Here is a 13953-nt window from a genome sequence, read left to right on the forward strand (position 1 = left end):
TGTGCCTTTTTGTTTGTCTTTGAAATGTATTTCATGGACAAATCCAATACAATCTTGTTATTCCCTATTCCTTAAAATTCGTACAACCATGAGAAAAACTTTTTTCAGGTCATACATCACCAGAACAAGTTTCAATTTATCCACATACTTGATCATAAATATAACTGCATCTTTGTTATACCTGTAAATTCCTATACTCACTGAGGAAACTAAAAAAGACCTACACAAGTGGGGACCCCCCAGACATAAAGTTCTGTCTCAAAAAGAAGACAGGACACCTCAGGCCCAGTGGAAGGCTACAGACCTCACCAGCTTCCAATCTAAGAACTGAACATTTGAAACTCTCTTTATAGCTGATCCCTCCTTGAAAGAGGTGCAACTAGAAATCAAAAGAGAAACATAGGTAAATGTTTCATTAGATTAAATTTCCTAGTAAAACATCTTGCTCTAGAACCAAATCAGAAAAACAGAGCAGGACAGAAGAACATCTAGAAACCTAGAATAAAGAAGTGCCGGAGAAACTGCAGAAGCAAGTATGAAACTCAAGTAGCAGAAAAAAAACCTGGACAGATTTCCTGCTCCTTGACAGGGGCAGAACTGTAGGCAATTGCATTATCCATTAGGAAAAGCTTTAACATTGAGCACTAAATAAAGCAGAACAGAGCCTAAATCTGTAAGGACAGAAAAAGCACCTCAGATCTACATGATCATAATGTCTTGGGAAAACACCAGGCTCTGTGAAATCAGCTAAACAACTTACTGAGACAACAAACCTGGATATTTGTTTGATTTTTGATATAGATTACATGACATCAAATACAATAGAACAGAGTATTGGAAAGCTGTGTTTTAAAAAAGTAAAATCAAAGACTTTCTACACTCAAGAATAGCACACTGGTCTTTTAATCTATCTTGCTCACAAAATATGGCTCATTTAATTACAAGAGTCTGCATGTCAAGAATGTTGTTACATGAACAATATTTGCCATTTAGGTAACTCCTGAAATTATAAAACCAAAATAAATACAAAGCCTTTAATTAGGTGGGGCTGCCTGAACTAAGTCAGAGAATTTGGCCTCTGAGCTGTGTTTTTCTTTTGGAAATTCCACTTATCTAAACTTATCAGCATTCTCAAGACAAATATCCAAAATTGTGATTTCACACGAAGACATGCATGTGGTCTTATTTCTAAATTACTTATAAATTTAATGTTAATAACTAATCTTGTCACACTGCATGTCCTTTAATTCATGACAGCTCAAACATTTTGGCTACATAAAATTGCCTAATTATAACCCTGGGGAACCATTTGTAAAGATTTTTTTTCCTTTTTTTTTTTTTTTTTTTTTTTTTTTTGTGAGAAATTAGCAAAAGGTAGCTTGAAGAAAAATCAAGAAATTGATGTGTTTTGAGGCTGATTACTTAGAGTGTGCTTTGGTACAGAATTCTCAGTGTGAACAAATGGCTTCAATGCAGATGCTGGAGCACGGATAACACCAACAGCATGCTGGGTCAAGACCCAGTCTCTAACTAAGACAAAAGCACTGACCAGTTGGAAATTTTAGGCTTGTAGGTGTGCTTGATTTGCACACAGCCCTTGTGACTCACGTACCAGGCTGCAGGCAGCATTCCCCTCATTTTCCTTTAATGAAAAGGCAGTACCTCTGTCACTGACCGTGCTATTAACACCTCGTTCTGTGTACCTCGCTGCAAAGACACTGAATTAAAGACTTTTAGGCGACCTCTTCACACTCACGTGGCTTTTTCACAAACTGTAGGGTGACCAGGAATACAAGTTTGTGTGAATGTGATACTGCTTGAATAAGACTAGATAAAAGCCAACATGCTACACCACGTTTCTGTATTCTTTAATGCAACTCAATATTCTTTCCTTACAGTCAGTGGAAAAAATGCACCTCTTAAAGACTTTTTAGGTGTGTAATCTAATCAGTGCTCCTTCATTATCCTTGACATATTGCCAGTAAATTCTGTAGGATGCTACTGTCACTACAGCCAGCAGAAGCACGTAGGAATATGCAACCATCAGTCTTAAAACACGAATCCATTCCTGAGGCATCAGGATCACTAATCACTATGTCAAGGATGTAAGATCAGATCAAGGAACTATTGAGCAGAGACAAAAAACTTGCCATAATTCAGCAACAACATAAGTAGTTGAAATAAAACATACTTTAAACTCTTCAAATAGACTTGCATAAATTAAAACAAAGTAGAAGTCATCTCCTTACAATAATTCATGCTAAGGCTCATCAACTAACCAAACTGATATGGACCAGAAAAGAGGCCACTAGATTTGTAGATGACAGGTTGTCAGAGTGAATAGGCAGCTTAAAGAGGAATATGATGCTACTGAAAGCTCACCCTTGAAATGCAAGTGTTAGTCTTGCATTTGACAAACGTTGAGGAGCATTTTTTCAGCACATTTTTCATGTAAGAATTATTTTTTATACTTTAAAGAAAAACAACCTATGAATAAAAGCTAATTTTGACAGATACTAGGTTCTTGGGGTTTTGCTTTGTTTTTTTTTTTTTTCTTTTTAGCTAAGAAAGCACAACTTCAGCAGTATGAACCAGAGGAACAATACAAGTCAGTTGGAAAACCAATCTATGGTTACACCTACTTTCACAAGGAGTGAATTTTATATGCATAGATTTCTGCAGCAAAACATTTGGTGCTGCTCACCTCATGTCCACACCGTATTTGTTTTGAGGACAGAAACTCTGGACCAGCTCCAGTCTGGTCCTGGGAGCATTTGGATTGCATTAGGTATGCTGCTGGAACTTACCTTCTGGTTAATTTTCTATTTAAAAGAAACCTATTTTGCCTCACAAGACTGCTCCATGGAATGAGTCTAAGTGCTAAGCAGAGCCACCAAGAAAACAGATTTCCAAAATGCATTAAAATACTTACGTGGATACATACTCAACCAAAGGCCAGAAAAACTTGGTCCCAGGCATTTATATCCAGAACATTCTAATTAAATCTTCTTGCTCCCTCCCTCCTCACCAACATATTCCTTTCCTTTTAGGCTGTCAATGAAAATTTTTTAGGGGTTTTTTCACTTTGGTTTCCTATGTGTATGGGTCAGTATGTGGAATCCAGAGCAAGTAATCTCATATCAACTGCATGAATCTATCGCTATTGTGAAGTCGTGTGACAGAAGTAATAAAAAACAGCACTTTGATTTTTTTCCTCCTGATTTGTGCATACTGTTTTTAGTAGTCCTGACTTATCCTATCAGAAGCTTATTAAATAATTGAAAAATCAAGGTACAACAAGTTACAGAACATTAATTTACAGAAGGAAGAAAACGTTAAATCTTTCATATGACAGAAAAAAATATTCAAGAGTAAGACAAGAATATTAGAAACAGCTGCTACATGTGTAATTATGGAATAAAGCATTTAACTTTGTTTTCTTCTTCATGTCTAACTGTGGTAAAAGCGTGTACCTGCTCACGGCAGAGGGGATGGAACTGGATGATCTTTAACATCCCTTCCAAACCATTTTATGTTTTTGTGAATACAAAAACAACAGAAGAACTCTTTGATGATTTTTTAGTATTTCAATTTCATATATGTAATAAAATAAACACTAACTGTTTATTTAAAAATCAAACACCATTTGTGTTCCAAAAGGTTCTTCAATTGTAGTCTCCAGAACCTGTGGAAAACTTTTTTTGAACTTTATTTTTCCTTTCAATTTAGGAAGAAAACTAAGGTACATAAAAATATGAGGTATCTTTTGCATGCTAGAAAATTAGCAGCTCTCCTCACATCACAGATCATTCAGCCAAGCTGTTTTAAGGTGGTCCCTTCATGTCTGTTCTGTAACTACACCTAAATACACATAGATAAGTTCCAGCAGCTGTTACCAGCTTTGGGTTTGAGAAGACTTTAATTATATTAGGATGAAACTTCGTTGTTTTTCCAGGTTTTCAGAAGTGGCAATGTAGCTAAAGTTGGAAAGTGCATAAAATACATCAAGACAACATTGTCATTAACATCCTGCTGCCAGTGGAACTGATTTTGTTATATATTGCAAAGTAAATACATCTCTGTGGGACAGATCTTTCCAGTTTTCAAACCACAAACCTTACCTAGCCTGTAGTCTTAATTCTGATTTGCACAATAGTCTCAGAAACCCTGACTGAATTCCAGGCTTCACGTTAAATTGATGAAACTACTGCTTAGGAAAACACTCTGCTAAAGGATGGGCAAATTTAATTAAGGCATCACCAAGAAAAACTAAACCATATTACCCCACTTGTTTTTCCAAGGCAAATAATTTCTGGTATGGAAATACAGAATGCTCAAACAATTAACAGTCTGGAAGTTCAAAATGCTAAAGCAATTCCCATTTTTATCATATGTCTTTATATTCCCATTTTTATCGTGTCTTTATATTTCTATCAACTTCTAAGGAGCCAAGACTTCACCTGTTTTTATATTTACAGATGTGTTTTCAAAACAGAAATAGAAAAAGATGTTAAGGGAAAGGAGCCTGAGGGCAAACTAACTTCTCACATTTTCCTTACCATCTTCCTACAATCACTTTCCCTCAAAAGTCTGACCTTATTTTTTTTTCTAGAATGACTTTTAAGAAATTTCTAAAAAAAAAATCAAAACAAACCAACAAACAAACAAGAATACCAGTGAGTAGTTGTTGTTTGTTTTGGATTCTTAAAAAATATTGTTTGGTCAATATTGACAGCTGTCCTCATTTTCTTTCCCATGAGGCTTTTTTGTTTCTACCTCCTCCCTTGCCCTCCACAGCTTACAGGCAATTCTTCTTTTCCTCCATGTCACCTGATAATCTCTGTTCTTTCACTCTTTCTCCCTTTGATCTTCTTATTCCTGTCCTCTCTGACCTACCTTAGAAACAAACTCCTATTTAATCTCCTTAGAACATCCAAAACTTGTTCTCCCCAACTTGTCTTGTTTGTCATCAACTCTCAAATTATATAGTTGAATGTTAATAGACAGCTGCCTTCTGGTGATAGAACTGAATTGCTGCAATGACTCATAATTAATCTAGATATCCACAGGTTTAAATAGCTCACTTAATCTCATGAGCCTTTTGGTAGCCCAGGCAGTGCACTCAGATGTCAAACTGCAACATCTTTGCGGGCAGGCAACCAAAATCAGGGAGCCCTGACCCAGATGAATCCTGAAAACTAGGACAGCTCTAATTTAAGTGAGCTAAATCCACACACAAGTGTCTAAAACACCTTTCATTCATATTTTGGGCCTAGGAGTATTTGAAATTGTGTTGAAGTATACTACTTCATTTCATGGCAGTCCCTAAAACAGGATCATTTGGCTTTTAATACCAAACCTCAGAACGGCCCATGGTCAAACACACCATGTTCAGCTTCAGATTACCACTGCTGATAAGGAGGGGAAGGGAGAGAAGGAATAAGTCAACAAATACATGACAGCTCCCACATATAATTTAAACCAGAATATAACTAAAGTCAGGACTAGATCTCTCTACAATATTGCTGAGTTGTTCTTCAAGCTGTATTGAATTTGGGAACTAAAAGACAAACAGAAGCTCAATTTTGTTGGTTCCCCAGTGAAACACCTTTGTTTAGGATTTTGAACATTAGCAACCCTTTAGGTATTGTGAACTGTTACAACTGCTGAATAGACTGAAAAAAATAGGAAAAATCTCCATTACCACAACTTGGTCATCAGATTTGTAAGATGTGTCTCATAAATTTGTATTACCCATGTCTTATGTCTTTGAGTTTATGACATCAGCTTGCTTCTTCTGGGAGCATTGTCTAGGATGCACATAACTGCAAACCAGCTATTCTTCTATCTATAAGATGACTTCTAAGGAATGCAGAAATACATCTACCTGCATCATGAGTTCACAGGAAGGGACAAAAAGTTACCAAAGGATATACTATAATAGGAAAATACAGTAACACTTGGACATTTATTATTACAAGTTTGTTCTTGGACATGTTTAACTGCTATGAATACAAAACTCACTTTAAAATAGAAATATCTTTGAGAAATCACAAAAATAAAAAGCCTTTAAAATGTATGAAGCACTGTATTTCATTCTACAAAGATTATATAGACAACCAGAAGAGGAAAATATTAAAAAATGAAAGCAGAATAAGTATTTTAAATCAGATAGACTAATCAGTTTTTACACATTCAAAGATTTCAGGCTTTTAAGAAAAAAAAAATTACTCTTCTGAAAATCCCAATTTTTATTCTAGACTTATAAATCAAACATGGAAAGAGCTATTTAATAGTAGTATTCTGTCACAGAAAATAAAAATAGAAAAAACCCTGTGCAGTACTCACAAGGACTATAATTTTGGATCCTCAGTGCGCATGCTCTGTCATCATACTTGAAAATAAAATACCAACAATCAAATCTGTAGAGAAGCTGATGAATAGTTACTTTGCTGACTCATTCCAGATAAATACACAAGTTCCAACGAAGGGAGTGCCCAGAACTGAAGACAGGTGTGATGGAGGTGAGGGAAAGCATCCAAAAGCCCTGTTAGAGGTCCCTTTGTGATCAACCTGCTGCTGAACCACTGACTGCCGCCAGCCAAAGGCTGCAATCACCGATGCCGACGGGTCAGGACTTAGTTCCGAAGCCTTCCAGCAGATGTCCTCGCAAGGCAGGCATGTCTGGGAGGTTCAAGATGTCACCATTTAAAACAGACAGATGGGGAGGAAAAGAGACTTAAAATAGGGGTGATATAAATGCATAAACGAATTCAAAGTATCCAGTATATTCTCAAAAGCCAAATTTAAAAACATAGGCAGCAGCTTCAGAAGAAAAGTGTTATCTTAAAAACTAAAAGAAAGTCACGTGAACAAGTGTGTTTGAAGCAGCACATCTGTTTCCACCATGTTTCGTAATTCTTACACTTCCCATGTAAACAAAACAGAAGGTTCAAAAAATGATGGTGAAAAGCACGAGCACAAGGCAAACAGCATAAAGACTCTAATCCCATCCCCCTCTCTTCCCTTTCATGTTAAAACTGACACTAATTTTATTGTGCACAGAGCCTTCTTCACTACTCCCCAGTGGCAGTGACATACAAATGTTGTCACGAAGCTGGTATTCTTGGAAACATAAAATCCATCTGCTATTTCAGGGAAACTTAAAAAGAACAATTTCCTTAAAATAATCATCCTCATCATGACTTGTACAAATGGAAAGCTTTGATACCACATTAAAAATATTTGACTTGCCCTTCTAAGTAGTGAGTAATGCATCCATAGTTAACTACCCACAGACACCTAATAGAGAACAGAATGATTCATCAAGTACTAGTCTACAAACTCAAAGCTGGGATTCTTTCCCCAGGTCTATCAATCAGACCACTATCTCCAGCCCTCAATCCATTGCCTGCTTCAATGCAGATGCTCATGGCTTCATACCCAAGAAGCTGTGTCAGGGAAACGTGAAATCAAGAAGATGAGCATTACTGACTTCTTCAAGAGCAGATACACAAGTGCTGAAACTCATGGCTTACTGGGAGAGCAGCCAGCTGGGACATGTCTGTCACTACACTTTGGCTGGGGGAAAGAACTCCAGATTGTCCCAGCTTCTGGAAAATACGGGGAAGGTGGTTTACAATAGGTGGGACAGACTTATCTGCCAGAGCTTCTTCAGTGGCTCAAATACCTAGGAGAGATTTGCCTGCCAGAGCTTCTTCAGTGGACCCATTGTGGCACTTACAGAGAGAAAGCACTGCTATGTTCAACACACTGAATTAGGTCCAAGGTAATATCATCAGTTTTAGAAACAGACTGCTCATGAAATCTTACAGGAGTAGGGATTTTGTCAGTATTTTGTCTTAATCTTCAATAGCATGGGTGAATGAAATTCTGCAGGCTGATTATTCTCAATTTCAACAACAAAAGTTAAAAGAAAAAAGATTCTTTAGGCTGGATTCAGTGGATGACCATGGTCAGTAATATAGAACTGTTACATTTCTTAACCGGCAAATGCTTTCGTGCCATAGAAACATCAGATAAAGCCCATTCTGCATGTAATTTGTCCTAGGAAGAGAATAATCCAGGTTCCACACCCTGAAAAGCAGGTAAATACAGTATTAAAGCTATTACAGTTTTTCAGTTTAACTAAGGTTCTCTTCAGCTGTCACAAAAAATAGATATAAAATTCTCTTCAACTTTGAGTTGCACTTTACTTAAGCAAGCAAAGAAAAAGCACAGAAGAATTCCATGAAATCAAAATTTCCATTTAAAATATCAAAGGACAAATACAAATGATGAACAATGGCCAGGAAAGAGCTACAGACTATTATTCATTTAAGATTATTTCACTAAGCTCTGTCTTTGTCTTGAATCTTAAGCGCCTCAGCCTTCAGCCAGACTGAATTACAGTGCAAGCAGAGGTTAATTCTACTGTTTCCAAATAAAGACCTCCTATGGGAACAAACACACAGCTCAAACAAAACCATAAAAAATGGTGAAGCAATCCTAATTGTAACCAGCTATTTCTCCATAGCTCTAGTTTTATCAAGTACACATATTCCAGTCAAATCTTTATAAACTACATCAACAAGTCATGATTTCCCCCTCTTGGCCCCATGAAAACTGTGCAAGGATAACTGTACACGTCCACGAAATAGAGGATGTCATTTTATTGGAGGTCCACAGGTAATTTTATCACATTAGGGAGTGGAAGAATCTTGTGGTATGGCACAACACAATACCTCACTTAAACACTTAAACAGAAGGTTAAATGATATGCAACATGATCAAATCAGTAATTCATCATCTTCTAGGCACCACTGATTAATTTAAAATAAAATTTAATAAATTCAAAAAATATAGTCCATTCATTTGTTTGCTGTACTGTCTTTAAACGAAACAGCTCTTTGAAAGTCACAAATAAAAAAGCAGCACTTTCTCTTAATACCAACACCACTGTAACACATACTGTAGCGTGGCATGCAAATCCACATCTGCAGTCTTTTTTTTGTTTTGTATTAACAAATGGAATGGCAATTTTCTATCTCAAATATTGGTAGCATAACATGTAAGTGCAGATCATTCTGGCCACAGGTGTGGTAAGCTGTAACAAGTGTGTATTACAAGAGCATAGAACACAGAGCATGACACTTACATCCAAGAATCTCTCTCTTTTGTACTGTACATGGTGTTCGCTACAGGCTGACTTCCAACTCGCTGTACCCAAGCTTCAGAAAACAAGATTATTGACCTTTTCTGGTTTTATTTAAAATAAAATGCAGTCACCATCAAAGCACAACTGTTAACATCCTGGTCAAAAAAATGCCATAGCTCCATTGAAAAAAATCACTCGTCCTTTTAGTAGACTCCATTAAGTGATAAAGTTTCCATTACAGGCATGTTACAAAGCCTTACAGTGGTACTGCAGCGTCATTCCTGCCAAGCACAGATTTGCAAAGACACCAGGACACGGTGTGGTGCTCAGAAAAGCTGTTCAAACCGAGCTGAGCTTCACGAGGCCGCGCACGGAGTCCTCGTGCAGCGAGTCCTGGCTGGCCAGGCTCAGGACGTGCATGGTGCGGCTGTGCGCCATGGGGCTCCCGCTGGGCAGCATCCCGGGCGGCGACGGCGCCTCCTCAGGAGTCAGGAACTGATGGCCTTCGTGCTCCTCTTTTAAGGGTATGATGTCTGTCAGCCCTGAATCTGATGTGAGGTTAGGCATAGAAGATGGCGGTGTTGGTTGCCCTAGAGTCAGAGTTGCACAAGGCCCACTGAGAGAAGTCTTTCCTGGCAAAGGGAGCTCTTCACTAGTTATGCTTGGCTCACTCTGTAGGAGGGGGGTGGCAGCAGCCTGCAAAACGAATTTAGTGCTCTGAATGCACTGATCTTGGTCACACTGTAGGATGGAAGGGTGTCAAAATCATATAAAAACAAAACAGAGAGAAAAAAAAGGGAGGATATGGATAAAAAAGGTATGGAAAAGAATGGGATGTGAAGAGAAATAAAGAAGGCCATTAGTATCATTCCATGGTTAGCCACCCAAACATCCCATGGCATGCTGCCCAGGAAAAAAAAAAAGAATGGCATGCATAACGGAGCCAATGCTTTGCATTATTATCAAACAAAATGATGATATACATCTACAGTGTTCATTTTAGGATAATTTAAAAAACACTAGGCAATTTTTTCTTTTAACTGGTCTTCGCATGTAGGAATTAACCTACCACAGAGGCTTTCCAGAACAAGAAGACTTTTGACAGAGATATCTTACACAGTTAGTAATAAAGCTCCATGAGCAAAATTTTTCCCCTCACAATTTAATACACTACATATAAATTCTAGAGAATGTCCTACACTACATTCCATACTCCAGAGGATGTGTAGAAACCAGGCAGCACTGCAGATCATCGAGATCAACCTTAATGAATTTTAGGCTGTTTTTTGATTAATCCTGACAATGTGATGAATCAAGGTACACAACACAAGCTTTCTGGCAAGCACTGTCTCAATAATAAGCCAAATCCAGCATTATATAAATCTAGTTAATCTCAGTGAGTGCCACCAGAAACGGATTTTTTGGTTCTACACAATTCCTAAAAACAGTTTATACAAAATTACTTCTCATTCCTTGAAATGAAAAGACAGGTGTGCATTTTAATAATGTCCAGCTAGCTAAGTGGGTAGTACACCTACTGCCAAATTAAGTTTCTTTAACATGGATTGGCATGATTTTTGAGAGCTCCTAAGGAAAAAATATTTAATTCATTGCCTGATCAGTGCCTTATAACATTGCAGCTTTTCAAAATCTTGTTAGATTCATTTGCCAAAGTACTGCTCTGCTGGGTAAGAAAAACACTACAACCAGTGAATACAACTACAAATGCAATGCAGGACATTTGGAGGCAAGCAAGCAGAATAAAAGACATATCCAGAGGTAAGACATCCTATCCACTGTTATTTCAAGTATTCCATTAAAGCAATATGTTCTGCTCTATGACTGACTTCTTAGATTTTTATCAAATTACTACATATTACAGATACATAATCTGTTTTTTCTGACCATAACCACAATATTCCTGACTATAACCATTATTACTAGCATTGTTACAAAATGGGCACTTCCCTAAAATGCCCAGTTGAGTTTAATATGGCACTGTGCCACACTGGAAACTCATGGGAAGACTTTTGCCTCTTTTATTGTATGATGAAAACCACAATAAACAATGGTTAATTAAAGTAACTGTTGTTTTCAGGTTCTCCAATTTCACCACTGAATAGCCTAATGATGGATGCACACACCTAACATTCAGCAAGTGTGCAAGCAGACTACTTGGTCGTAAGAGATAGGCAGTGTTAAAAACACATCTAAGTGGTTTAGGACTCCCAGACCAATTACTTTTGACAGGCAGAAGCTCAATCCTTACTCAGATACGTATTTCCAAGACTTTTGCTTTCAGAAAGATAAATGGACTGGCCTTCTGTTACATAAATTGATTTCATATAAATTGCAAGTAATCTTCACCCCACAAAATGATGAACAGCCCCAGCCAAACAACTGAAGTGGTTCCCTATCATTTCAGAGGGATTACTCACAGGCTTAAAGCCATAACCTTGCCTAACTACCTTACTAAGAAGAAAACTGTCAGCATCTTTTAAAATCAAGCTTTCAATTAGTAATTCAGTGTGAATAACTCATTCATGATTAATAACCTGTTACTCACACCTGCTTATTTAAATTAAAACTTCAACCAACCTTACCATGCAGACCTTAAAAAAATATGTTAGCTGAATTTTCAAACTTCAAAAAGACCAACAAAACCTATTTTCTCTGAAAGGCAGTAGCCACAGAACAAGTTAAATAACAAAGAAATGCTTATAACCACTGGGGTACACTGAAAACAAATAATGTTAGCAACTGACTTATTGCTTTAGTGAACATTAAGTTCTGATCTTCCAAAGGAAATCATTAACGTGTTCCAGGCAATACAAGCACACAGCTTTGTATTAGCTGAAGATAATTTATTTGAACTCTTTATAGAGTCTGAATTAATTTTCTTCTCAAGGAATGCTACTGCATTTCAGTTAAATTAATATCAAAAAGATAAGGTAGCCTCATAAAGCTCCATTAAATAGTGTTATAACTTCAGGTGCTAAATATCTCTTCATTTTCCACGCACTTCTCACTTCTCTAGAGCCTCTCCTTTCATTTAGATAAATTCCAGGTTTTCTTTTTCTTGTCTGTTCAACAGTGATCAGCACAAACTCCTTAGGAAGATACAGGCTGTAAAGACATTTCTAGAAAGGGAACTATTGCAGGTTCTAACCCAGAAAAAGTATGTGTGTTCTATGGGCTCTCAAAAACATCTGATAAAAACAACACATAATATACAGGTAGACTATTCTTGAGTCTAAACAACCAACACAAAACTAAAACAAGGAAATCATATTTGTTATAGGGTTGGCATGGTGGTTTTTTGTCGATTTTGTTATTTCACCCTTGACTAAATGCAATTTAGGGCAGGAAGTCTTAGCTGCTACTAATCACATGAATTATCCAACACCAGAATTTCAAATAAAACAAAAAAGCCCATGACTGTAACAAAAAGGAAGCTGAGTGCCATGGTCTAGTTGACAAAGTGGTGTTTGGTCATAGGCTGGCAATAAAATCTAAAAAATCTAAATAATTAAAAATCTACTGCAAAAATTATTCCACCAGCATCTTCCTGTCTCAGATATCCTGACTTTATTTTTCACTTAAAATTTTCACTGTTTCAGAGAAACAGCAGATTCTGAAGGTATGACAAGTTTAATAAGTTCTACAAGTATAGAAGTTCAACTAAATATATGCACAGAAATTTTTAGATACCTGTTTATTTCCACAATAAATGGCAGAAATTGAAGCAACTTGGACAAAACCTAGAATTCTCTGTTTATTTCACAATAAATACAAACAATTAAGGAAAAATACTTTTTTTCTGAAGTATGTTTTTTCGAAGCTACACAAAAACATGAAAATATTGTTGTACATGGCAATATATTTTTCACATTTCTAAATGTGATTATTTTGAAATAATCAGAATCATTTACTTTAAATATTAAATAAACTTAGTTTATAATTTCCTAAATGCTAGTAACATTCAAGAATTGTTACAGTTCTCAGAAGATGGAAAAAAGCAGGTTGAGTAGTCTCACAAACTCTGAATAAAATACAAACAACATGGAGTTCAGAGGAGGCTGACAGTGGTATGAAGTTACAGGAAGAATGCTGAAATACCAAATTCTGTACACAACAAATGGTAAAGAGTGGAGGGATAGAGCTGTGTAAGTGTTCCCAGCAGGTGTAGGATTTCACAATCAAAATTAATGTGTTGTGGATACTGTGCAACAGCTGAGCCACAATCCTCAACAACTCAATGGCTCTACTATCAAGCAGTACAGTAGTAGTCAATGAGTATATATTCATGATGAGTAGATCTATCAAGGGAAACACTTCTGACACACTTCTGAAGCCAAATAGGAAGCAACACTTGGCCCAGAGACTTTACTTCAGATTGGAGACTATTTGTTCTTATGGACTGAAAGTCTGAGAATGTTTAGAGCAACTTGGGTGCATTTCAGGGGCGTATCTTCTGAAATAAATCTAGTTCATAAAAATGCAGTAAACATGCACTATCAAAAGAATTGCTCCTAAAACATATCTTTACCCAAAGCACATGCTGAAATTGATTTACTTGCATGTGCCTGTAACCCATTTTACCTGTGAAGTAAAATGCATTAAGGAAAAACCTCTATCAACCTTGACTGTAGTAATGCTGACTTGGTAAAAGCCCTGAGTTTTGTTTTGGGCATCTGGGAAGTACATCAGTAAATATATAAGGAAACACACTTGTAAAACTCCCAGAAAAATGGGGTTGTGGTCCTTGCCAATTCTGTTATTGTCATGATAGAAAT

At 36.8% G+C, this 13953-nt stretch overlaps 1 protein-coding gene across 4 annotated transcripts in view; it reads right to left on the bottom strand.

Annotated features, from left to right (window-relative positions):
- Positions 1 to 7305: 7305 nt before the first annotated feature.
- Positions 7306 to 13953, bottom strand: part of ZDHHC14 (zinc finger DHHC-type palmitoyltransferase 14) — a 95124-nt gene continuing 88476 nt past the window's right edge. For 2 of the 4 annotated variants that reach the window (XM_058802140.1, XM_058802139.1), the window contains exon 9: positions 7306 to 9853. In XM_058802140.1, coding sequence (XP_058658123.1) covers positions 9497 to 9853 — 357 coding nt within the window. In that variant the 3' untranslated portion in view covers positions 7306 to 9496. Of the gene's footprint in view, positions 9899 to 13953 lie in introns of all 4 variants that reach the window. The other 2 variants (XM_058802138.1, XM_058802137.1) reach the window with 1 other exon arrangement.

The sequence above is a fragment of the Ammospiza caudacuta genome, chromosome 3 (assembly GCF_027887145.1).
Source record: "Ammospiza caudacuta isolate bAmmCau1 chromosome 3, bAmmCau1.pri, whole genome shotgun sequence".
In the NCBI taxonomy this organism is placed as follows: Eukaryota; Metazoa; Chordata; class Aves; order Passeriformes; family Passerellidae; genus Ammospiza; species Ammospiza caudacuta.